The 25,332-nt window shown below is 40.2% G+C and overlaps 1 protein-coding gene across 1 annotated transcript in view; it reads right to left on the reverse strand.

The window, feature by feature from the left end:
- Positions 1-25,332, reverse strand: part of man1a1 (mannosidase, alpha, class 1A, member 1) — a 492,377-nt gene that overhangs the window by 20,978 nt on the left and 446,067 nt on the right. Inside the window, exons 6-10 of the mRNA XM_078212736.1 lie at positions 19,202-19,325; positions 18,302-18,395; positions 4,976-5,091; positions 2,818-3,037; positions 597-769 (exon numbers count right to left, since the gene is read on the reverse strand). Coding sequence (XP_078068862.1) covers positions 597-769; positions 2,818-3,037; positions 4,976-5,091; positions 18,302-18,395; positions 19,202-19,325 — 727 coding nt within the window. The remainder of the gene's footprint in view (positions 1-596; positions 770-2,817; positions 3,038-4,975; positions 5,092-18,301; positions 18,396-19,201; positions 19,326-25,332) is intronic.

Genomic DNA, 25,332 nt, shown 5'->3' on the forward strand with positions numbered 1-25,332 from the left:
CTCATTTCCCACTATTAACTCCCCCTTCTCGTCCTCCAAGGGTCCAACATTCACTCTAGCCACTCTATTCCGTTTTATATATTTATAAAAACTTTTACTATCATTTTTTATATTAATTGCTAGCCTAGCTTCATAGTCTATCCTTCCTTTCTTTATCGCTTTCTTAGTCTCTCTTTGTTGTTTCTTAAATTTTTCCCAATCAAAGAGGTGTGGGGTAGCTTTAAGCAGCACAGGCTAGCCACTCAAGCTGAGTTGTCCAGGCAATGGGCAGCATAGTTAACACTGGCTGCATGCAGAGATTATTCAAATAAGCAGGCAACACAAAGTTGATCGAATGCCTTCAATGGATTGTGGTCTAATCACACCGCAATCCACGCGCCTATTTTTTTTGGAGTGATCCAGTTTAGCCCATATCAATTTCACCCCCTTATGGTATGATGGCCAGATCAGAGGGTCAAATAAAGCATGAAAAATAAACACATGTCGTAGCATTAGGTACGAGTCGGAATCGTGAACATATAACTTTTACAAAGAGGAGACATACATTCCTGTTAAATATATGCTATCCTACTAAGGTTAGGGAGAGATACACATACCTGTACAGCTTCCCAACCCCACTGCCTGTACTTCGGGTCGTGGGTTAGCCTCCACATGTACATGTGTGTCTCAATGACTTCAGGTCGCAGAATGTAATATTTTTCATTCTGTCTTGTTGCAATAGCTTCAACACCTCCATCAAATCTAAAGGCCTCGGGACCTAATTTTGTGGCTGGAAATTAAGCACAGGTAAAGAGAATTCAACTTTACATCAAATATGTATATTTCAGTTGAGTCACAAAATAAATTTGCCCCAAAAATTAGATTACAGAGTTTGAAATTGACTAACTTTCTCAAAATTGTCCTCCATCGATTCAGATATCACATCAAAAATAGCTCGAGCATAAATATAGGAAAATACACATTTCTGTGAATGGCTCCTGGCTGGCTCGGAGCAGAGAATCTTTGGGGTAGCACGGTAGCACAGTGGTTAGCACTGCTGCCTCTCAGCACCAGGAAACTGGTTTCGATTCCTGGCTTGAGTCACTGTCTGTGAAGAGTCTGCGCATTCTCCCCATGTCTGCATGGGTTTCCTCCGGGTGCTCTGGCTTCCTCCCACAGTCCAAAAGACGTGCTGGTTAGGTGCATTGGCCATGCTAAATTCTCCCTCAATGTACCCAAACAGGCACCAGAGTGTGGCGACTAGAGGATTTTCACAGTAATGTCACTGCAGTATTAATGTAAGCCTACTTATGACACTAATAAATTTTAAAAACTTACTAAATTACAAAGATATTAGGATCTTTAAGTACTGAAATTTGTTCCAAAAACAAAGTGGGGAAGAGTGAATAAAACAGAATGCTGAAATAATCAGTTGAAGGTTTGAGAATTTTTCTGGTCTTTATTTTCATATGCATTTTTCAAATTGCTGATAAGATAGGAGGAGTAAGTGGTGGGGTGCCAAAGGTAATGGCTTCTGTTTTCTTAAAGTTTGACTGGAAGAAATTGCAGCTCATCCAGGGCTGAATGTTAGACAAGCAGGCTGACACAAAGAGACGTCAAGGGATTGGCAGTCGTCGTGGAGAGATAGTGATAACCTGTCTCCCTGCATTCACGGTAAAACATCAGTAATAAATTAAACCCATTGATTAATGGTAATTAGCTTTAACTGCATAGCAGATTGTTTTATTGCATTCCATATTGCATTGAGAAGGGTTCCACACTCTTATTTACACCTCCAACTCAGACAAGTTCATGGAACCGTATAATTTCCTTGACATTAATTTCCTGTTCATATTATTTTGATGGCATTTTCTGGAGGCAATCTCTCCTCTGAATCCAGGATCAAATTATCTCCTAATGCTACGATTCTGTGAATCTAAGTTCTTGTAATGCACTCACTTTGATCTTTTTACATGTCTGAGGTTTTTATCTAGAGCACAGCAAAATGGCATAACCTGCTATACTCAACATAGCATCATAGAAACCCTACAGTGCAGAAGGAGGCCATCTGGTCCATCGAGTCTGCACCGACAACAATCCCAGCCAGGCCCTATCCCCGAAACCCCGCATATTTACCCTGCTAATCCCTCTAACATACACGACCCGGGACACTAAGGGGCAATTTAGCATGGCCAATCAACCTAAACCTGCACATCTTTGGACTGTGGGAGGAAACCGGAGCACCCGGAGGAAAACCATGCAGACATGGGGAGAATGTGCAAACTCCACACAGACAGTGACCCAAGCTGGGAATCGAACCCAGATCCCTGGAGCAGTGAGGCAGCAGTGCTAACCACTGTGCCGCTACCATTTGCTGGAGGATACCTATGACCAGATAATTACTGAGGAGATAGGCAGAAATAAAAGAGTGGAACAGCGTGCAGGTTTGCGACTACCAGTTTAAATGCCCTACAGTAGGAAGGGCAGAAAATAACAGGACTCCTTCTCTTCATTAGTACGCAACAAAAACGAAAAGCCAAATGGACTAGGCTGACCGGGTTGTTTCCATGTTGCATATTTTACATATTTTGATGATCAGCATTATAAGTGTGCCTGTGTAGGTAATAGGTGACAGTGGGATTAGATACAACTGTGATGCTTTCTGCACTTAAATTAGCTGCTGATATTCAATGCAAAGGATCAGATGTGAATAAGAGACAATTAGAAAAGTTGTTGATGGACAACTTCACACCCGTGAAATTATGCTCAGCAAAAACTCAACATCACATGGACAGGAGAAAACTGTTGAGAACAAAGTCATTAGCAAATAAGCCGTACCTGAACGGTCATAAGACTCGTGGCAAGTACGTGCGATCTCGGCAGCCAGTTCCATGTGATGGCCACTTCTTTCCTCAGGCGCACCATCTGCCCCTAGTGCGAACATTCCTCCAGCAAAACAGGTCAGATGTCCCATCTTGTGCTCAAGTAATCCACCTTTCCATTCAGCAATATATTTCAGGCCTCCATTAGATTTTCTAATCAAATGGGTCTCAATTGCCTAAGTGAATCATGAAACGTTGCTTAAAATGTTTGTTTAGTCAAATATTTTGCTGCATTGTAAACAATCACTCTGGTCATAAGCAAGCTTGTAGTAACTGTGTGGTTCTTGCACTGCACGGCTTACTTCTATTGGACAGTTCTATCAGAGTTATCAATCGTGTGCCCATTTCAATTTACAGCTCATTTTTCTGTTATTGAAACACCAGATGCAGTGATGCTGAGGTTATCAAATACAAACAAACAGTCAATGCTTCCCCAAAATCATTCAGCAAAACCTTCTAAATGGGAGCTAGATTCAGATAAGAACCATTCACCAGCCCCCTGTATTTCCAGTGCGGTTTCCAGGGCAGTTTGACACTATTGCAATTACATTTTCCTAACAGAGCGATTTGCAGCCATTTATGTGCTGTCAATTCTTCAAGGTTCAATTTTTAAAAAATAAAATAAATCAAACTCTAATGAGCCTAAGTATATGTTTTTTGAAAAGGAAACATTAGAAGTCATAAAATCCCATCCAGCAGCTGATTCAGACTCAGTAAAAAATAAATCAAAATGCTCCAAATTTGCCTGAATTTCTAAATCCATGAATACCATTGCTGTATGCCTCTGGATCAGCAAAAAGTAGACATGCTATTTTGTTTTAATAAAGTACTTGCATTTGCATAGCACTTCACACATCCCCAGAATATACCCAAGTGCCTTACAACCAATGAATATTTTTGAAAAGAAGTGACTGCTGTAATGCAGGAAAGATCTCACAAACAGCAAGAAGTTAATGGTCAGATAATCTGTTTTAGTATTGTTGATTGAGGGGTGAATATTGGCCAAATCATCAGAAAACTACTCTTCCTTGAATGTGATTTTCTTTATACCCAACTGAGAAAACAGTTGCCCCAGTTTAACATCACATCCAACAAATGGTACCTTGCACAGTTTGGCGGTGTCAGCTTGGATTGTCCATTAAAATTTATGACCTGGCATTTGAAACTACAATCTTCTAACGCAGCGGTGAGTGGCTACCATTGGGCCAAAAGCTGATTGCTTAAAAATACAATGAAATAAAGCGGACTTCCAATTTAAAAAAAAACAGAAACCAATGCGCCATTGACAACATGGATTTTATGCAGGGCTACCCAAACTGAGAGTCCGAGATTCTGGGGTCGCAAGCTCTGCAGCAGCAATGGCGGCCACTCTCACAGGTTCCTCCCATCCCCTGATCTCAGTTAGGGGGGCATGTGTCAGGTCTTAATACTTTGACACTCATCGGAACAATGCTCCAGGTTCCAGAATGAAAAACTTGATCTCAGAATTACATGCAGCTTTGGCAGAGATGCAATGTGACAATCCTATAGGTTCTACTATGACAACGTATTTCATTAAATTATCATGCTGTGGTTCTGCTCATCACACTGTGTATCCATATAATATCCTCCAGATCCAGACCATGGGACGTATGTGAATACAAACATTTATAAACTAAAAGCTCAAAGATTAAAAAATAATTTCATTCAAAAAAACTGATCATAGAAAATTTCCAAACAATAAGTATCGATAAAAAACTAGAATTAGCAATTCATCATGTTTCAGTATACATAAAATCTTCATTGTGTGACTTATTTTTCTTTCTGATTCATTTTATGGCTAACTTTTTATATTCTGTTGAGTGTCCATGTTTTGTGATTAGAGTGTTGTGCACAATATTATTTGATGTTATGCTGAAATAACATACGAGGCAGATTATTGTAACAAGCAAACAAAAACATATATACACCTGGTTTTTCTTAGTTCAGTATCAAACTTACAAAACCATCATCTAATTAATTTGTAAATGTAAGCACTAAATGGTTCACCCTTTCCGCATAAGATTTGTTCATGAAACGATATGTACACTGGTATTACCAAGAGACTAGATAAAAGATTAAAATGCCCTGTTTACCTGAACTGCATCATAATACATTTTCCGGGCTTCTTCATCAGTCTTGTCTGACATCAGCCAGGCCTTGAGCAAATATTCATAAAAGCTGTCTCCAAGCCCTCCAACAGATACGTGATCTGAAAGACCGGGTACATAAACCAGCAAGTTCCAAAAGATATCGCAACATGAAGCAAACAATGAGGTTATAAAATCATTCACTCGCATATAACACATTACTGACAGTTCATTTTTTAACGGTTATAGACTATACCAGAATATATGACACAAATACAAGCGCAGATCTTAAACCTTTGACTTTTGTTTACATAAAGCATGATTCTCTTATATTTAATTAAGCATTCCCACAAACAGTAAAACCCATTTTCCTCAGCACTTAAGAATGCTATTTGGGTAGGTTTAAAGAAGCTAACCTATCAATATTATCAATTAGGATGGAACAATTCATCTGTTTCACATTATGAACAAAAACAGTCTTGAAAAACAAAAACTAACCCACCATATTAAAACTGGCACCCAAACTGCAGATGCAGCTGTTACTCTCCTCTCACAGCTAAACATTTGTGATAATTCCAAAAAAAAACAACTGATAGTACAGAACAGTTGCAATTCTTTCATGTAATGTTCCTGTGTATACATGTTTTAAAGCAGTACTTTTGTACATTTTCTAGCTAAAGGCTGTAGCTATGCCGAGAAGGAAGTGCAGCTGGAAAACATTTGAGGTCCTTGTAAGCTTCAATCTCACCCAGTCTGCCAGGAAAGGTCTGTGCAGCACATCAGTAATTTTAATGTTTCCAAGTGCAGCCAGCAGGTCCTGCTTCTGCCAAATATTATAAAAGGCTCCACAATAATTTTTTGGAAGCAACTTGGAGACTGCTTAATCTCTGATTTTTATGACAGGAAATCATACTGCATTGACCTTATACTCCACACAGCATCAAGCCAAGCTAAACTTCAGTCAAGAGCTGTACAGCCACTTTCATATCAACGCTCAACAAAAAATGTTTTGCATCACTGCAAAAGTGGCAGTACTCTTAGAGTATATATAGACATGATACCACATTTGCCAAACACCATTTCCCTTTCCCAAATCCTTGTCGACTGCCCAATCATATGGTGATTTTCCAAGTGCCCAGTTATTACATCCCAAATAATAGATTATAACTGATATTATGCTAACTGGTCTAGAGTTACCTATTTTCTTTCTCCTTTTCTTGAATAGCAGCTCAGTGAACAATTGCCAATCCATTATTCTACTCTAAAGTATTCTGAAGTCTAGGTAATTCTGGAAAATCAAGACCAAGCATCTATTATCTCCATACCTACCTCTGGGTTATTAGGTTCAGGGCATTTCTGGGCCCTTAGTCTGATTAAGTTACCCTGTACTATTCTCAGACACTTAGTTCTCAGTTATTTCTGGAATATGTTTGCTGTCCTCTGACAGATAAAGTATTTACTTAATCGAAAATCACAGAATGGCTACAACGCAAGTGGAGGCCATTCAGCTTGCTGTGTGCTTGCAGGCTCTCTGTAAGAGCTACTCAGCTACTTTCACTACCCTGCCTTTACGCCGTAGCCTTGAAAAACATTCCCCTATAGATTATCCCATTCCTTTTTAAATGCTGCAATTGAATCAGTCTCCACTACACACTTATACAATGCATTTCAGATCCTAACCATGTCACCTCTGGTTCTTCAACCCATCGACTTAAATTAATGTCCTCTGGTTCTTGACTCTTCCACCGAAAGGAACAATTTTTCACTAGCTACTCTTCCCAGACCCCCCTCATGGTTTTGAATATCTTTATCATGAATCAACTCAGTCTCATTCCACAATATAAAATCTCAAATAGCCTCTTCCCAAGTTGGTTCTTCAATATAATAATCCATAAAACTATCTTCAACGTGTTTCACGAACTCAACCTCCACAAAATTACTGCAACGTTGATTTGTCCAGCCTAAGAGGTTACTGTATTACCCTTGTTACATACTCCTGTTTTGGTCTGTATTCTGCTCAACACTACAACCACTGTTAAAGAGCCTATAAATTATTGTCACCAGTGTTTTCTGCCCCGTAATTATTTCTCAGCTCCACTCAAAACTGATTCTATCTCTTCATTTTCAGAATTAATATCCTTTGTCGCCACGGCACCCCCCCACCACCGCCCAAAAACCAGGTTTGTCCATTGCATTTTCCATTTTGCCCATCTCTTCTAAAGGTTAAATATCCTGGAATATTTAATTTCTAACATTGTTGTCTCTGCAACCATGTCTTCATAATGACTATTCGATCAAAGCCATTTATTTTTATCTGTGCTACTTATTCACATATTCAAAAGCTTTATCTTTAACTTTTTTTGATTTGTTCTCCTGATGCACCTTAATCACCAATGCCCTATTACCTTTGTTGAGCCATATGTACCTTCCTGAGCCACTCTGCTTATAGAACCATAGAACCATAGAAAATTACAGCTCAGAAACAGGCCTTTTGGCCCTTCTTGTCTGTCCCACTGACCTGCACTTGGACCATATCCCTCCACACCCCTCTCATCCATGAACCCGTCCAAGCTTTTCTTAAATGTTAAAAGTGACCCCGCATTTACCACTTTATCCGGCAGCTCATTCCACACTCCCACCACTCTCTGCGTGAAGAAGGCCCCCCTAATATTCCCTTTAAACTTTTCTCCTTTCACCCTTAACCCATGCCCTCTGGTTTTTTTCTCCCCGAGCCTCAGTGGAAAAAGCCTGCTTGCATTCACTCTATCTATACCCATCAAAATCTTATACACCTCTATCAAATCTCCCCTCAATCTTCTACGCTCCAGGGAATAAAGTCCCAACCTATTCAATCTCTCTCTGTAACTCAGCTTCTCAAGTCCCGGCAACATCCTTGTGAACCTTCTCTGCACTCTTTCAATCTTATTTACATCCTTCCTGTAACTAGGTGACCAAAACTGTACACAATACTCCAAATTCGGCCTCACCAATGCCTTATATAACCTTACCATAACACTCCAACTTTTATACTCGATACTCCGATTTATAAAGGCCAATGTACCAAAGGCACTCTTTACGACCCTATCCACCTGTGACGTCACTTTTAGGGAATTCTGTACCTGTATTCCCAGATCCCTCTGTTCAACTGCACTCTTCAGAGTCCTACCATTTACCCTGTACGTTCTACTTTGATTTGTCCTTCCAAAGTGCAATATCTCACACTTGTCTGCGTTAAATTCCATTTGCCATTTTTCAGCCCATTTTTCTAGTTGGTCCAAATCCCTCTGCAAGCTTTGAAAACCTTCCTCACTGTCCACTACACCTCCAATCTTTGTATCATCAGCAAACTTGCTGATCCAATTGACCACATTATCATCCAGATCATTGATATAGATGACAAACAACAATGGACCCAACACCGATCCCTGCGGCACACCACTAGTCACAGGCCTCCACTCAGAGAAGCAATCCTCCACAACCACTCTCTGGCTTCTTCCATTGAGCCAGTGTCTTATCCACATTTACTACCTCCCCATGTATACCTAGCGACTTAACCTTCCTAACTAACCTCCCATGAGGGACCTTGTCAAAGGCCTTGCTGAAATCCAGGTAGACAACATCCACCGCCTTCCCTTCATCCACTTTCCTGGTAACCTCCTCGAAAAACTCTAATAGATTGGTCAAACATGACCTACCACGCACAAAGCCATGTTGACTCTCCCTAATAAGTTCCTGTCTATCCAAATATTTGTAGATCCTATTTTTTACCCAAAGTGCCACTCTGCTCTACAGTCTAGTTATTTTTCTTTCTGCTTTGGAATTTACCCTTCCATGAATCCTTCCACATCCTCTTCATGAATTTAAAGCCCTGTCTACTGCACTAGTTATTTTATTCACAAGGACACTTTTCTCAGTCTGATTTAATTGGAGCCCGGTCCCAAAGGAACAGCCCTTTCCCCGAAAATGGTACCACTGCCCCATGAATTGAAGCCTCTTCTCCCAGGTCACTCATGCAGCTTCATATTTGCACTTCTGATCTGTTTGTCCCTATGTCAATTTGCATGTAGGTCAGGTAACAATCCAAAGGTTATTACCCGTCAGGAGCTACATTTGAATTTTGACTGTAGCTCCCCAAACTCTCAAAGATTCTCATTTCTAATTCCACTGGTTTTGACATGGACCATGGCACGATCTACCCCTTCCATTTCAGGTCCTTCTACAACCATGTCCTTAACATCCTGGCACAAGGCAGACCACACACAACCTTCAGAGCTGCTAAACGCAATTGCAGAAGATAGTAGTTATCTCCCTAACTATACTTACCGCACCACTACCAGGTTCCTTTTCACTCCCTCCATTTGAATGGCTTCCTGCATCATGGCCTAGTTCCACTAGAATAAAGGCAAAGACCACCGTATCACATCTCACCCCCCCCCTCCCCCCCACTCCATGTGAAGCCAAAAGTTTAAAGTAAATAGAATTTTCATGACAAAACATGCTACTTTTCACAAGATAGTTCAAAATTAAAGGCTATTACTATGTTAGGGAATTCTTCAATTTAGATCAGAAATATTGCAAAATACTCAAGATACAAATGCAAAATCTTGAAGATCAGGAGATGCACAGCTACTAAATGTAGCACTTCATTACTGGTTGCAATTATCCCTAATTGCAGTGCACTTTAGTTATCATGATGGAAAATGTGGAAAGAAAATTGGCAGTAATGAACCATTACGCACAAACTTCGCTTACATCTTTGCAGATGCATAATATGCCTGGATCCTGGTTTTAGCCTTCATCTTCACCACGAAGACACAGCGAAAGGACAAATAGGGACAGATGGCTCCCTTGGATGCCAATGGTGATCTTCAGTTTGGCTAATAGGCAGAAGGATCTAAAAGGGCTAATTACATTTTACTACACACCTTTCCACCATCGTTCAACCGAGAACGGATAATCCCTCACGTTTCATGGAGACAGATGAGACAACATGCTGTCCCTCCAAAGATGCGACTGCTTAAGCCGTTCAACACACAGTTTTAACAAACAAAATCTGGAATTGATAAGAAGGAGCTGCAGCACTTCCCTGTGTTCCCAGAAGGACAGAAGGACAATTTAAGATCCAGTCATTAAGGGTCACCGTAATGCACTACCTACAGCTAGCCTTTGAGGAAAAGTTTGTGATCTCAAAAAGAATAACGACTATATTACAAATACAGGTTTATGAAGCCAGAGGAAATCAGAACCCTCTAAACTGCACCAATATGCATTGCAGAGTGAAACAAAGAGGCCTTGCACAACCGTACACAACATTCCCTTTGACATGCACAAGTGTAGCCACACAGCAATCTTACAGGGGCTGTGCAGTGCAACAGGTTGCACACAATAAAGAAAAATGAGAGGGTGCATTGATTGCAAAATCATTGAATGAGACATTTAAAATACTCAACATGTTTTCAGCTTCCAAGTATAGGTGGCAATCTTGAGACGTATATTCTAAAAGAAAACATAGTCTAGCAAATAAAGGCATAAAGGAAGCTAGATCCTTAGGTTTTCAAGATTACCATGGAAACCTTTGACATTTGCAATTGAAACAACTAACTGCACATTAATCTTCAAGGACACTCATCAATAATATCCTGTGTTATTATATGCATTATTGCAGCAGGCAAAATTCTACAGGCACATTTCTGCAGCAATTCACTGTCACTCTGCTGTCAGATTAGTCAGTTTAAATGAATTCACACAAAAACTGGCAACGTGCCAGAATTTCTTTACTAAATTAGAGTTCTTCAACAACGAGAGATAAAAACTGATATTCCAGGAAGAGGAGATTTCAAATGCATACTGATGTTTTGCAAGGCAAATGCTTCCAAAGCAGTAAATGTTAATCCTAACTATTTGTGGGGTAAGGGGTAAAGAGAAGGGAAAAGCATACTGATTTAGTGTATGAAATCCATAAGTGAAATATTGTTGTATGCTTTAAAATGGTTATGAAATTTGATAACAATATCGCCCTGTAATGTTAATCAGTTTCTTTTCCATGTAATCACAGATCAAATTAAATTAAAAATCACAAAGTTCTGAAACATGTACTTGTTGCAACCTGCCCATACAAGATAGCATTCAAAGATATACGTTCTAAGCAATATTGCAAATAAAACGTGCTTGGACTCGATTGCTGTTTGGACAGAGAGGCTCACACCACCGAATTTCACGAGGCAGACCACACAACCTTCAGAGCTGCTGGCTGCAATTGCTGTGCCCAGTGGGCTGACTGGGGAGTCTCATTTGCTTCAGAGTCAATTCAAACTCTGGACATACCCTCCAAAACGTTGGCATCAGAATGAAGCAAACTTGCTTTGCATAAAGCATATGGTTGCAGTGCAAATGGATCTATAAATGCTAATTTGCCTCCTTCCTCATGCTTGTCTTTAGGTTGCGGTTTCACTAACATGCTTTTCTTTTCATCCCAATTACCTTCCTGACTTTTCTTTCCAGTTAAAAGGCGTAGAAAATGTTTCCACTTGCAGGGGAATCCAAAGAGAAAGAGTATAAGAGTCAGTAATAAATCCAACTAAAAATTAAACAAATGCTTCATTTCAAGTGGTGAGAAAGTGCAGCTTGTTACCACAAGCAATAATTAAAAGCGATTGGCATGCTATGTAAGGGGCAACTAGATAAACAGGAGGAAGAAATGTATAAAATAATTTATTGGCAAGATAAAATGAAGTTAAATGAGAGGAAGCTCAAGTTTGTTTTATTCGCTCATGGGATTTGGGTGTCATTGGCGAAGCCAGCATATTTTGCTTGCACCTAGTTACCCTTGAGAAGCTGGTGATGAGCAGCTATCTTGAACTGGGCCATCTGCCTGGTGATACAATGCTGCTGAGAAGGAAGTTCCAGGTTTTTGATTCCAGGACAGTGAAGGAACACTGTGGCGTGGGAGGGATCTTGCAGACGGTGGGTCTTTCCACACATCTTCTATCCTTGTCCTGATAGGTGGTTGAGGTCATGAGTTTGGAAGCTACTGCTGAAGGAGCCTTGGCAAGTTTCTGCAATGAATCTTGCACATTGTACATGGTGTTACCATTGTCTGCCAGTGGTGGAGTGAGTGAATGTTGTGATGTGAGTGTACCTTTAAGAGATTTAAAAAAAAACAAACATGATTTCTGCAGCTCTGAGCTTCAGTGATGTCATTGTTGCCGGGCTAGCTGCAATGAGTCCTTTTATTGCTACTTTAGTAGTTTAAATGGGGTTGTTTGTGTTTACTCTGGGATTAGTTTTACGATCCTGCATTGTGAGGAGGACAGTCATGTGTTTTTGGACAGGTTATTTTTCATTTTCAGTTTGGAGCTGCAGGTTTGAGTTTCAGTTTTAGAAGGTACAGCAAGCTAAAATTAAGTGTTTTCCCTCTCTCCCAGTTTTATTTCGAAATTCTGCTGGTGATCTTAAAGCGAGGTTTTGCTTTCCTGAAGGAAAAAATCTGTTGTTGGGGGCTGGACCAGAGTCTCTCTGGTGTTTTGGGAAGTGTCTTGTCTTCAAACTATTGTGAGTCATTTGACTGCAGAATGTAACAGAATTCAATGACCTTGATTCCAGTATCACGTGAGCATTAATCTGTGCTGTGTTAAACCTGTGTAAGGGGTCTTTTGGCCATGGGATTAGTTTGACTGGAACATTGAACATGGAGTTTGCACATTCTCCTCGTGTCTGCGCGGGTTTCCTCCCAAAGTTCAAAGATATGTGAGTTAGGTTGATTGGCCATGCTAAAATTGCCCCTTAGTGTCCTGAGATGTGTAGGTTAGAGGGATTAGCGGGTAAATATGTAGGAGTATGAGGGTAGAGCCTGGGTGGGATTGTGGTCGGTGCAGATTCGATGGGCCAAATGGCCTCTTTCTGCACTGTAGGGTTTCTATGATTGTATATATCTTTGTTAAGGGTTATACATTATCATGATTGTTTCTTGTTTGTAATTGATAAAAGTTCTTGCTAATTTTCTTACTATACATTTAAACTATATTCTTAAATAAACTTTGTTTGATAAAAGCTCCCTTGAATCAGACCTGAAGTGAAACATCTCATGGTCATCCTAGCCAAATTCAAGATGCTTCTGATTCAGACAGGCTTCATAAAATACTTTGGAGTTTCTAACCTGAACCATAACAATGTTTAAGATCATGGATGGGGTGCCGATCTAGGTGGTTTTGTCCTGGAGGAAGGTGTCAATGTTATCGCGCATTATTAGAGCTGCACCCATCTAGACAAATGGAGAATATTCCATCACATTCCTGGCTTGTGCCTTGTAGGTGGTCAGGTTTTGGGAACTCGGGTGGTGAGTTAATCGCCGCAGGATTCTCAGTCTCTGACTTGCCCAGGATGTTTATAATGGGAGAATTCAGTTGTGGCATTAATTGTCAAGGAGAGATGGCAAGATTCTCTCTTGTTGGAGATGGTCATTGCCTGGCATTTGTGTGCAAATGTTGTACAGCATACAAAGAATCATAGTGAAGATATGACAAAGAACCAGGTCACTCAGCCCAACCATTCAATGCCCATGTTTAAGCTCCACTTGAGCTTCCCCCCATATTCCCTTCTCCTTCGTGTATGCTTGTCAAGTTTCCCCTTAAGGGGATTTATACTATTTGCTCCAATGGCTTCCTGTGCTAATGGGTTCACATTCTCATCACTCTTTGGGCAAATAGCTTCTTCTGAATTCCCTAATTAATTTCTGAATGACTATCTTATACTGATGGCCTTCACTTATACTGATGGCCTTCACTTATACTGTTCTTCCCCAAGAGAAAACATTCTCTCTGCCTCCACTTTATCACAATCTTTCATAATTTTAAAGAGCCACTTCGTCTTTTTTCATGAGAAAAGAGACCCAGTCTGTCAATCTTTTCTTGATATGTAAATCCACACATTTTTGGTGTCATCTTTGTAAATCTTCTCTGCACCCTCTTCAGTGCCATTGTTTCCTTTTTAGAATACAGCACTCTGAACTGCACACTAAAGTACTCTAAATTACAGTAACCATACCCTGAAGTACAGTAACTATATAACATCTATGTGCCACTTAGGCCCAAGTCTCAATGTTGTTCAGGTCTGATTACTTCAGTGTCACAGGAACTGTAAATGGTGCCGAACATCCTCGCGTCTGACCTTATGATGCAGGGAATGCCATTGACACATCAGCTGAAGATGGGTAGTCTTCAGACACCGCCCTGAAGAATTTCTGCAGTGATGTCTTGAGAATGGGATGATTGGCCTCCAACAACTGTAGCCATCTTCCTTTATGCTAGGTATGCCTCCAACCAAGTAAGAATTTTGTCCTCATTTCCAATGACTTCAATTTTGTCAAGGCGCCTTGATTCTAATCTCAGTCAAACACTACTTTGATGTCAAGGGCAGTCACTTTCACGTCTCCTCTCGAGTTCAACTCTTTTGTCCATGTTTGAACAAAGTCTGTGATTAGGTCAGGAGTCAAGTGACCCTGGAAGATTCCAAACTGAACATGAGTGAACAGATTATTTCTGTGTAAGGACTGCTTGATAATGTAGTCAATGATACCTTCTATCACTTTGTTGATGATTGAGAGAAGTCTGATGGGGCTGTAACTGACTGGATGGGAATTGTCCAATGTTTTGTGGACAGGAGACACATTAGCAATTTTCCACATTGTCAGGGAGATGCCACTTTTGTAGCTGCACTGGTACAGCTGCACTGGTATAGCGTGGCAACGGAGCACAAGTTGCCGAGTTGTTATTAGGGCCCATTGCCTTTGCAGTTTCCAGTATCTTCAGCCATTTCTTGATATCACATGGAGTGAATCAAATTGGCTGAAGACTGATACCTATAATGTTGGGGCCCTCAGGAAGAGGCCACAATGGATCATTCACTTGGTACTTCTGACTGAAGATTGTTGCAAATGCTTCAGACTTGTCTTTTGCTCTGATGTGCTGGGCACTCCCATCATTGAACATGGGGATATTTCTGGAACCTCCTCCTCCTGATAGTTGTTTAATTGTCTACCACCATTCACAACTGGATGTGGCAGAAGTGCAGAGTTTCGTTTGTTCCTTTGTTGTGGGATCCCTTAGCTCTGTCTATGTGAACCTGTTGGACTTATTTCTGTGCTTAAAATTCTACAGAAATATCTCTATTTTCATTGTGTTCACTAGCATTTAGAAAAAACTCAAAAGTGTGCTCGGAATGAGATTTCTGCCTTGGTCAGCTTCTTCCTTCTCAATAGTATCTTTATTTTCTCGTACAATGACCTTCTCCACCTCCGCATCTGTTAGATTTAGATAGTGGAGAAGGTTGCTGGGTCATTGCCCCAGGGAAAGCAAACAACCACAAAAGCACTGCAACAGTAACGGATGGAGCGACAAAGTGACAGGGCATCAGGAGACAAGTTCAAATATTGAAGGGAAATATAAAATGAAACTAAAATTATACTGGGTAAGAGTTGGACATGGTGTAAGTTTTCAGATAAGGGACACCTGCTTTCCATTATTGCACTCCCATCACTGCTGTGGAATTATTTTATTGATTTTAAATGTTATTCAATCTCAAAACAGACTAGAAATGACTGAGATATGCCAAAATCAATACTGACATTTCATTTTGCAATGCCTACAGAAAGGCAGGATTTCAAAGCAATTTTTCACTCAACATTCCTTTTGTGGGAACGGTGATACACAGACATGAGTGGTTTAGCTGCAAATCCTTTCAAAATTCAGCGATAGTCGAAATAAATTTCAAAACAAGTGGAGCAAAACTGTGTACAGAGTAACAGGCATTTACTAATCTGAATAATGGGCTTAGATAACCTCAGGACCCACAGTGATTTAGGGCTATTAGCTGAGGCTCTTGATGAGATCATTGCCTGCTAATAACTCCTGAGTATTATCATTCCTTATGTGATCACTGTAGTGTGTCGGGTACATTTCTTCATATTGTTGCAGGTGCAATCTTTTGAATGAGGTACTATCAGATGTACACAAAATATGCCAGGGAACTAGTCAGCAAACTGTATTGCACTGAGCAACATTCTCTGATCGTTAACACAACCAAAACATAAACCCAGTTCAGCTGCACATTCATCATATTCACTGCTTATGACACTCTGCTGTGTGCAAATTGACTGTCTTGATGTTTACCAAAGACTGTAACTGTGCTCCAAAAGTAATTAATTTGTTGTGAAGTTTTAAGATCCCGATAATGTATTAAGATGCAGTATAAATTAAACCAGAAATACTATCTTTTGCATAATGACAATGGTTCACTCTTTTTCGACCAATCAGAGGACACTACATCGTGTATTCATGGCACCATTTACACTAATCTATGTGACTCTCATATAGATGTCTATTAAGTGACAAAATGATCAGACAATGAGGAAAGTAAAGAAAATGATTTGAGAATACAGTGACTAATAAGCCATATAGAGGAAAATTTTTCCCTTCAGGACTGAAAGTGCACCCATCTTGTTTAACATTTCATCCCCATTCCAAACTCTGTTTTTTAAGTACTGACATTGAAGCCTCTTTTTCTGGGATTATGCCAGTCTGTTTGCAATGCTGATGTCATATTTGACTCAAAGATGAGCTTCTGGCCTCACATTCACACCACCACCAAGACTGCCTAGTTCCACCTCTGTACTGTTACCCAATTTTGCCCCATCTCAGCCCAGCTGTTGCTGTTCCTCTCATTCATATCGTTGTCATCTCTAGATTTGACTATTCTGGCACACAACTGGCTTGACTCACACAGTCTACCCCCTGTACACTTGAGGTGATCCAAAAGCCTGAAGCTCATGTCTTCACTTGCACCAAATCTCGGTCACCCATCATCCTTGGCCGTTAATGACTGTTAATGGCTCCTCGTCAAGCAACATCTTGATTTTAAACTTCTCATCCTTGTTTTCAAATTCCCCTATGGCTTTGTCCCTCCCTGTCAATGTAATCTCCTTAAACCCCAAAATCTTCTGAGATATCTGGACTCTTGTGCGGTTTCTTGTGTATTCCCAATTATAATTGCTCCATTATTGGTGGCCACCTTCAGTTGCCAAACCTCCCTACATTTTTCTGCCTCTCCAACCTGTTTTCCTCTTTTAAAACAGTCCTTAATATTTACCCGTTTGACCAAACTAGTGTTAGGGCCTGGGATTGTTGTCAGTGCAGGTTTGATGGGCCGATTCTTTTTCAACATTTATATTTAAATTCATTCTACCAAAGTAGAACATTTACATCCATGGCTTAACACCCTGACTACTTTATGAGGAATGACTATCTCCCCAAAAACCTCCTTCCTAATATTTTACTATCCTAAAGGCACAATGCAAAAGTTAGCATGCATTCGTTATCACTGGATGGATGCCTTTAAGAACTAGTGTTACCATGAGCAAAGAACTGGGATATCTTCAGAGATGAGGTTGCTTCTTGATCTAATTGGGCACTACGCTGGCTTTCACTTGGGCGAGGCAATAATCCAAGAGCCTTAATAACATACTGAAATAATTATCAATGCTCTTTAGAAGGAAGAATGCCCTGATACTAATATTCTAATGAACTGATTGGTACAATTTGGGTTGCAGTGATAGATTGTATGAGGATTTGAAGATAAAAGGTGTGAGGTAAAAGGTAACAAGTAGCTCAAGAACATTACTGTCCGAAACAACATCACCTGAGTGAAACAAAACAAACAAAAATGTTGGAAAAACTCAGCAGGTCTGGCAGCGTCTGTGGAGAGAGAAACAGAGTTAAAGTTTGAGTCCAACATGACTCTTCTTCAGAACTAATGAAAGACAGAGGTGTGATGGGTTTACGCTGTTGGGGGCGGGGGGCTGCCCTTTAACTTATCCCTGACCGTTCCATTTTGTTCCACCTGACCCTCCTCTCCTTTTTCAATAGCATTAACCCATCACAATCACATATTGGACAGCATCTCTCTCCACAGATGTTGCCAGACCTACTGAGTTTTACCAGCACTTTGTGTTTTTTTCCAAATCTCCAATATCTGCAGTATTTTACTTTCCTTCTATCAGAATGGAGTAGCAGCTGACCAACACATACTGATAGATAGCAACATGTAGGAAATACAATCAATTTTGTGATTGGAAATTTCAGAAACATATTTGGCAACCAAAAGAACATAGAAGAATGTATTTAAATGGTGAAAAATAACTTTTCTCAGATTCCTCAGTTGAATAAAATGCAGCACATGAGAAAAAAAGTATTCTTACTGAATACTTATTTGTGAAGAGTTAGGTGAGGCCCACACACTTGCATGTTTTTGAACGAAAGAAATTCTAATGGATTTACTTACGTTGGCCCCATTGACCGCTGTTGGGGTTCAAGTAATTTGGATACAGTCCTTGTGGTTTATCCAAACGATTCAAAACTTTTCGAATGTTCATCATCTGTCAAAACAGCCCGAATTACTGCATTTTGAATTTCTAAATTGATAGTAATGGCTACTAACAACAAAAACAGATTCAACTTTAAAACTAAATCAAAAGAAAAATCACAGTTTCTGCTCCAAAATCTAATTTATATTTCATTAGGTTTCAAATATTCTCTCTGCTCCAATTACAGCTCAATATGTCTTTTCGTTCCCTCAAGCACAGTAGAAATTAAATAAATATTTTAGCTTTACATCAAGTCAGAAAATTCTCACTTTGTGAAACAAAAATATCCGAGGTGAAAAAAAAATTGCTGTGTGAGATTCAAGGATATTGGATTTTGGAGGGCCGAAGGGCCTATTTCCTGTGCTGTACTGTTCTTTGATAGCCTTCAGTAAAAGCATAAGCAATTGCTGTGGTTCAATTCACTGTACACATTTCTCCCATTTCCAACCTTGGTTGTGCTACAATGATCGTATAGGGAGTAAAGCACTAGGCTCTTTCACAATGGAGCACAGAGGTGGAAAAACAGAGGGAAATTCACCCTAGATTGCCATAATTACATCGTGCCATAATTACATACATACATCAGGGGGCTGAGCTGCATGGTTATTCGATCAGGAGAAGGTGTTTAGGAGACATCATTTGTCATGCTTGGTGTGGAAATTAGTACATAATAATCTTCCCGTATGCTATGTTAGGAAGAGCTGTTTGAAAGGATTCAACATTTAGAGGGGTTCCGTACTACTTGCATACTAATTATTGAGCATATTATCCAATATTTTGGAAACAAATGAAAAAAATGCTACAATGTGGTAACTGACCTTTTCTGCAAACACTGGATTTCCAGACAGTTGACTTAAATGCATGAACTCGAGATGCAAGGTGCCAAATTCAGCCAAGATACTGCTACCTCCTGAGGCCCAAGGCCAGTTTCGACCAATTCCACTGTAAAAGCATTCAATGTAGAATGTGGTAAAGCTGTATTAAACATACAAATTATTTTCTGTCCCACACCAAAATATTTGGAACAGGTGAGCCAAATACTTAAAATTGAAGGGAACAGATGCCTAGATCTCAGTGTGATCAGCAAAACTGAACTCATCAGCATGAGTGTTAAAAGTTAGACTTGCATTCACCTACTTTTCATAAACAAACGTCCAGTCTGCAAATTTCACCGAATAAAAACATGTTATTTATGATTAAGTACATCAGAATTATGAAATTTAAAAGCTGAGGTAACCCTTGGAATATATTTTATTCCACTAGGATATAAAATTCAGTATATTGAAATATATGCATAAATTTATGAACCAGAACTGCTCACTTATTGCAAATTGAACATGTTCCAGATAGTCGATTACAGGAGCGCCCACCCACTGCTTGTGAGTCAAAAGGAGATTTTCTATTCCTGACGTGAGATATTCCACTGTATTCAGACTGCTAGTATAGTAACTCTCGATAAGATAAACGAACATAAGAATGCTTTGCTGCTGGCTGTTGCTGATTGGACAGCTACAACATTAGTGTGTGCAACACCAAGGAAGGAGAATGGCAAAAAGAAAGCAAGAAAGCAACACAAAGAAATGGAGCAAGGCACAATATTTATTTTGACGTAGAATGAAAGCAAAATAGTGTGGATGCTGGGGATCAGAAATAAAAACAGAAGTGCTGGAAAAACTCAGCAGACCCGACAGAATCTACGGAGAGGGAAAAACAGAGCTGAAGTAATCACATTTCTACCTTTCTTCAGTTCCAAAAAAGCATCATACTGGACTCGAAACAGTAACTCTGTTTCCCTTCCCACAGATGCTGACAGACCTGCTGATTTTTTCCAGTGTTTTGTTTTCAGGTCAGTTCAGAGTATTGGGTAAATTGATAGGGAGCAGTGGGAAGTGTGGTTCGATAATGAATCGGCAGTGGCTCACTATTACACAGCATATTGTGCAATATGCATTGGGGCAAAATAGTTTCTACTGACAACTTAATAACTGAAATGCAAAATAGAACGTAGGTGAAGCTTGAAAAGAAAATGAAATACATAGGGCAAGATTAAAATCTAGGCCTAGCTCAAGACTTCTTTTTTCCAGAGCCTGAAAAACAATGCTAGAGGCCGAAACAGATGAACTTTCAAAAAAGAAAGATGCATGGAACTTATATGATCAATGATGGTTCCTGTACAGTCAACATTAATGTTTTGTTTTCATTGTTCATAGGACTTTCCTGTGCACATAGTTAATACACAAATTCATACAACAGTAATTGAACTTAAGATATCTCAATGGATGCAATATAAGATAATGTATAAATACCACTTCTTTCCTGATCCAAAAGGTTGACTTCCATTGAGTTACCTACTTCAAACAGTAACAAATTGTGTTTCTTTTAATCTTTTTCATGGAAATTGCATTGGCAAGGATATCATTTATTCCCCATCCCTATTTGCCCTCGAGACAACTGAATGACTCGCTCGCCCATTTCAGAAAGCAGTTAAGCATGAACCACAGAACTGTGCGTCTGGTGGACAGATTGGTGAGAATGGCAGATTTCCTTCTTGGTTTTTAATGAACATTCCTGGCTACGTATTCAAGGCGAATAGGGAGAGAGGCGGAAGTATTGATCAAGTTTCATGGTTAGCATAGCTGATATTAAATTTAGTCAACCAAATTTAAATTGCCAAGCCTATGGTGGGTTTTTAATTCATATTTACAGATCATCAGCACAGGACTTTGGATCACTAGTCCAGTAGCATAACCACAATGCTTTGAAGTGCAAGATGCTTTGAGGACATTTTATATGAAAGGCAATACCTGAATGAAAGTCACTATAAATTCCTTACAATTAAGGACATTTTTAAACATCGCAAAGAATGCTCTCAAGTACCATATGCATTTGGCCTATTAAGGAAAATTATGAAAAGTTTAATTAAATTTCCAAAACTGCCTTGCTTATAATAGGGCATAAATAATATCAATTTAGAAGTGTCTAACTTTTAACATTTTTTGATTAACTCATCTAATCAGAATCTGTTGTAGCTAGAAAATCCTATTTTTTAACAAAAGTATAGTTTATATTTTACATTTCAAATTTCACCTAATCTTTTACCGATATAACTTGTAATTGATTTATTGGTAACTGCACTTGCACATTTAGTGGACGTGCAGTGGGTAGGTGTAGCAGTGCTGTGGGGACTTAAAAGTGGGATAAAAAGTATTCAGATTCTGTAGAGCAGTTTTAATTAACTTAACTGAGCAATCAGCTTTCTTCCCAAAACAAAATAATGGAAACAAATATTTAAGAGCGAAAAAATAACAGTGGCCTCTCATCGCTAGTTGCTGCATAGGTAAATTAAAAATCTGTGACCAAAACAATTTATTTTTTGAATTTAAGTTCATGCAGTGCATCAAAATTTGAATCACACTTCATTAAACAGTATCCACTTTGGGAGCCACAAATGGGACTTCTGCACACACACTATCCAAGATATAAGCTATCTTTTCAAAACTTATTTGAATATTTTTAAAGTCTCATAATTAGTCTTTGGTATATAGCTATTCCAACTTATATACCAGGGAATAAAAGAAGGGAACTTCTCCACTCTTGAGCTTTAACATAGTTTAGCAGCATTTTATCTCAACCTTGTGTCACAGCACTGGGCGTTTGGCCTAGGGATTTGAGATGATTAAAGTATAATTCCTTTTATCAGGTGACACACGTTATCTTTTAAAAGCAATAAAAAGATCCTTAACATATCCAATATTATGATACATTCTCTTGCACTACTGCCCATGCCAGCCTTTTTCCAATCTCATTGATATCAATGACAAAGCATAGCTTATAAAGCATTTCAGGCAGAACTAGTTCAATCAGCTGTTTGCATCTCATTTTGTTGGATTACCATGGCTACATACTGTTAGGTTACAGATTGCACTGACAGTAATAACCACAGCAATGATCATAGCTGATGCTCACTCACTCTGCGGTTTTAACATGTCATGCAGCAGTATCTCGATGCAGAGCCAGTTTGGAACATACTAAGAATGGTAATTAAAGTTTGGTGTCCACACTGCAGGGGAAAGGCAGTGCGGACTCAAATTACAAGAGTTCTTCACCTGAGATAATAGGATTGCTTTGATTGAAAAATACAGGATGTGGAGATGCCGGCGTTGGACTGGGGTAAACACAGTAAGAAGTTTAACAACACCAGGTTAAAGTCCAACAGGTTTATTTGGTAGCAAAAGCCACACAAGCTTTCGGAGCTCTTAGCCTCTTCTTCAGGTGAGTGGGAATTCTGTTCACAAACAGAGCTTATAAAGACACAGACTCAATTTACATGAATAATGGTTGGAATGCGAATACTTACAACTAATCAAGTCTTTAAGAAACGAAACAATGTGAGTGGAGAGAGCATCAAGACAGGCTAAAAAGATGTGTATTGTCTCCAGACAAGACAGCCAGTGAAACTCTGCAGGCCATTGTCCGCAGCAAACTACCCAGCCTTCAGGAGAACAGTGACCATGACACCACACAACCCTGCCACAGCAACCTCTGCAAGACGTGCCGGATCATCGACACAGATGCCATCATCTCACGTGAGAACACCATCCACCAGGTACACGGTACATACTCTTGCAATTCGGCCAACGTTGTCTACCTGATACACTGCAAGAAAGGATGTCCCGAGGCATGGTACATTGGGGAAACTATGCAGACGCTGCGACAACGGATGAATGAACACCGCTCGACAATCTCTTCCTGTTGGGGAGCACTTCAGCGGTCACGGGCATTCGGCCTCTGATATTTGGGTAAGCGTTCTCCAAGGCGGCCTTCGCGACACATGACAGCGCAGAGTCGCTGAGCAGAAACTGATAGCCAAGTTCCGCACACACGAGGACGGCCTCAACCGGGATATTGGGTTCATGTCATAAGAAAATAAGAAATAGGAGCAGGAGTAGGCCATCTAGCCCCTCGAGCCTGCCCCGCCATTCAATAAGATCATGGCTGATCTGACGTGGATCAGTTCCACTTACCCGCCTGATCCCCATAACCCTTAATTCCCTTACCGATCAGGAATCCATCCATCCGCGCTTTAAACATATTCAGCGAGGTAGCCTCCACCACCTCAGTGGGCAGAGAATTCCAGAGATTCACCACCCTCTGGGAGAAGAAGTTCCTCCTCAACTCTGTCTTAAACCGACCCCCCTTTATTTTGAGGCTGTGTCCTCTAGTTTTAACTTCCTTACTAAGTGGAAAGAATCTCTCCGCCTCCACCCTATCCAGCCCCCGCATTATCTTATAAGTCTCCATAAGATCCCCCCTCATCCTTCTAAACTCCAACGAGTACAAACCCAATCTCCTCAGCCTCTCCTCATAATCCAAACCCCTCATCTCCGGTATCAACCTGGTGAACCTTCTCTGCACTCCCTCCAATGCCAATATATCCTTCCTCATACAAGGGGACCAATACTGCACACAGTATTCCAGCTGCGGCCTCACCAATGCCCTGTACAGGTGCATCAAGACATCCCTGCTTTTATATTCTATCCCCCTCGCAATATAGGCCAACATCCCATTTGCCTTCTTGATCACCTGTTGTACCTGCAGACTGGGCTTTTGCGTCTCATGCACAAGGACCCCCAGGTCCCTTTGCACGGTAGCATGTTTTAATTTGTTTCCATTGAGATAGTAATCCCATTTGTTATTATTTCCTCCAAAGTGTATAACCTCGCATTTCTCAACGTTATACTCCATTTGCCATATCCTCGCCCACTCACTCAGCCTGTCCAAATCTCTCTGCAGATCTTCTCCGTCCTCCACACGATTCACTTTTCCACTTATCTTTGTGTCGTCTGCAAACTTCGTTACCCTACACTCCGTCCCCTCCTCCAGATCATCTATATAAATGGTAAACAGTTGCGGCCCGAGTACCGATCCCTGCGGCACGCCACTAGTTACCTTCCTCCAACCGGAAAAACACCCATTTATTCCGACTCTTTGCTTCCTGTCGGATAGCCAGTCCCCAATCCACTTTAACACACTCCCCCCAACTCCGTGTGCCCTAATCTTCTTCAGCAGCCTTTTATGGGGCACCTTATCAAACGCCTTTTGGAAATCCAAAAACACCGCATCCACCGGTTCTCCTCCATCAACCGCCCTAGTCACATCTTCATAAAAATCCAACATGTTCGTCAAGCACGACTTTCCCCTCATGAATCCATGCTGCGTCTGATTGATCGAACCATTTCTATCCAGATGCCCTGCTATCTCCTCTTTAATAATGGATTCCAGCATTTTCCCTACTACAGACGTTAAGCTGACCGGCCTATAGTTACCCGCCTTTTGTCTCCTTCCTTTTTTAAACAGCGGCGTAACATTAGCCGTTTTCCAATCAACCGGCACTACCCCAGAATGCAACGAGTTTTGATAAATAATCACTAACGCATCCACTATTACCTCTGACATTTCTTTCAATACCCTGGGATGCATTCCATCCGGACCCGGGGACTTGTCCACCTTCAGTCCCATTAGTCTACCCAGCACTGCCTCTCTGGTAACATTAATTGTATTAAGTATTTCTCCTGCTGCCAACCCTCTATCGTTAATATTTGGCAAACTATTTGTGTCCTCCACCGTGAAGACCGACACAAAAAACTTATTTAAAGACTCAGCCATATCCTCATTTCCCACTATTAACTCCCCCTTCTCGTCCTCCAAGGGTCCAACATTCACTCTAGCCACTCTATTCCGTTTTATATATTTATAAAAACTTTTACTATCATTTTTTATATTAATTGCTAGCCTAGCTTCATAGTCTATCCTTCCTTTCTTTATCGCTTTCTTAGTCTCTCTTTGTTGTTTCTTAAATTTTTCCCAATCACTTGTTTCTCCACTATTTTTGGCCACTCTGTACGCAGCTGTTTTTATTTTAATATGTCACACTATTTGTCACTCCCAC

Source organism: Mustelus asterias, chromosome 5, assembly GCF_964213995.1.
Source record: "Mustelus asterias chromosome 5, sMusAst1.hap1.1, whole genome shotgun sequence".
NCBI lineage: Eukaryota > Metazoa > Chordata > Chondrichthyes > Carcharhiniformes > Triakidae > Mustelus > Mustelus asterias.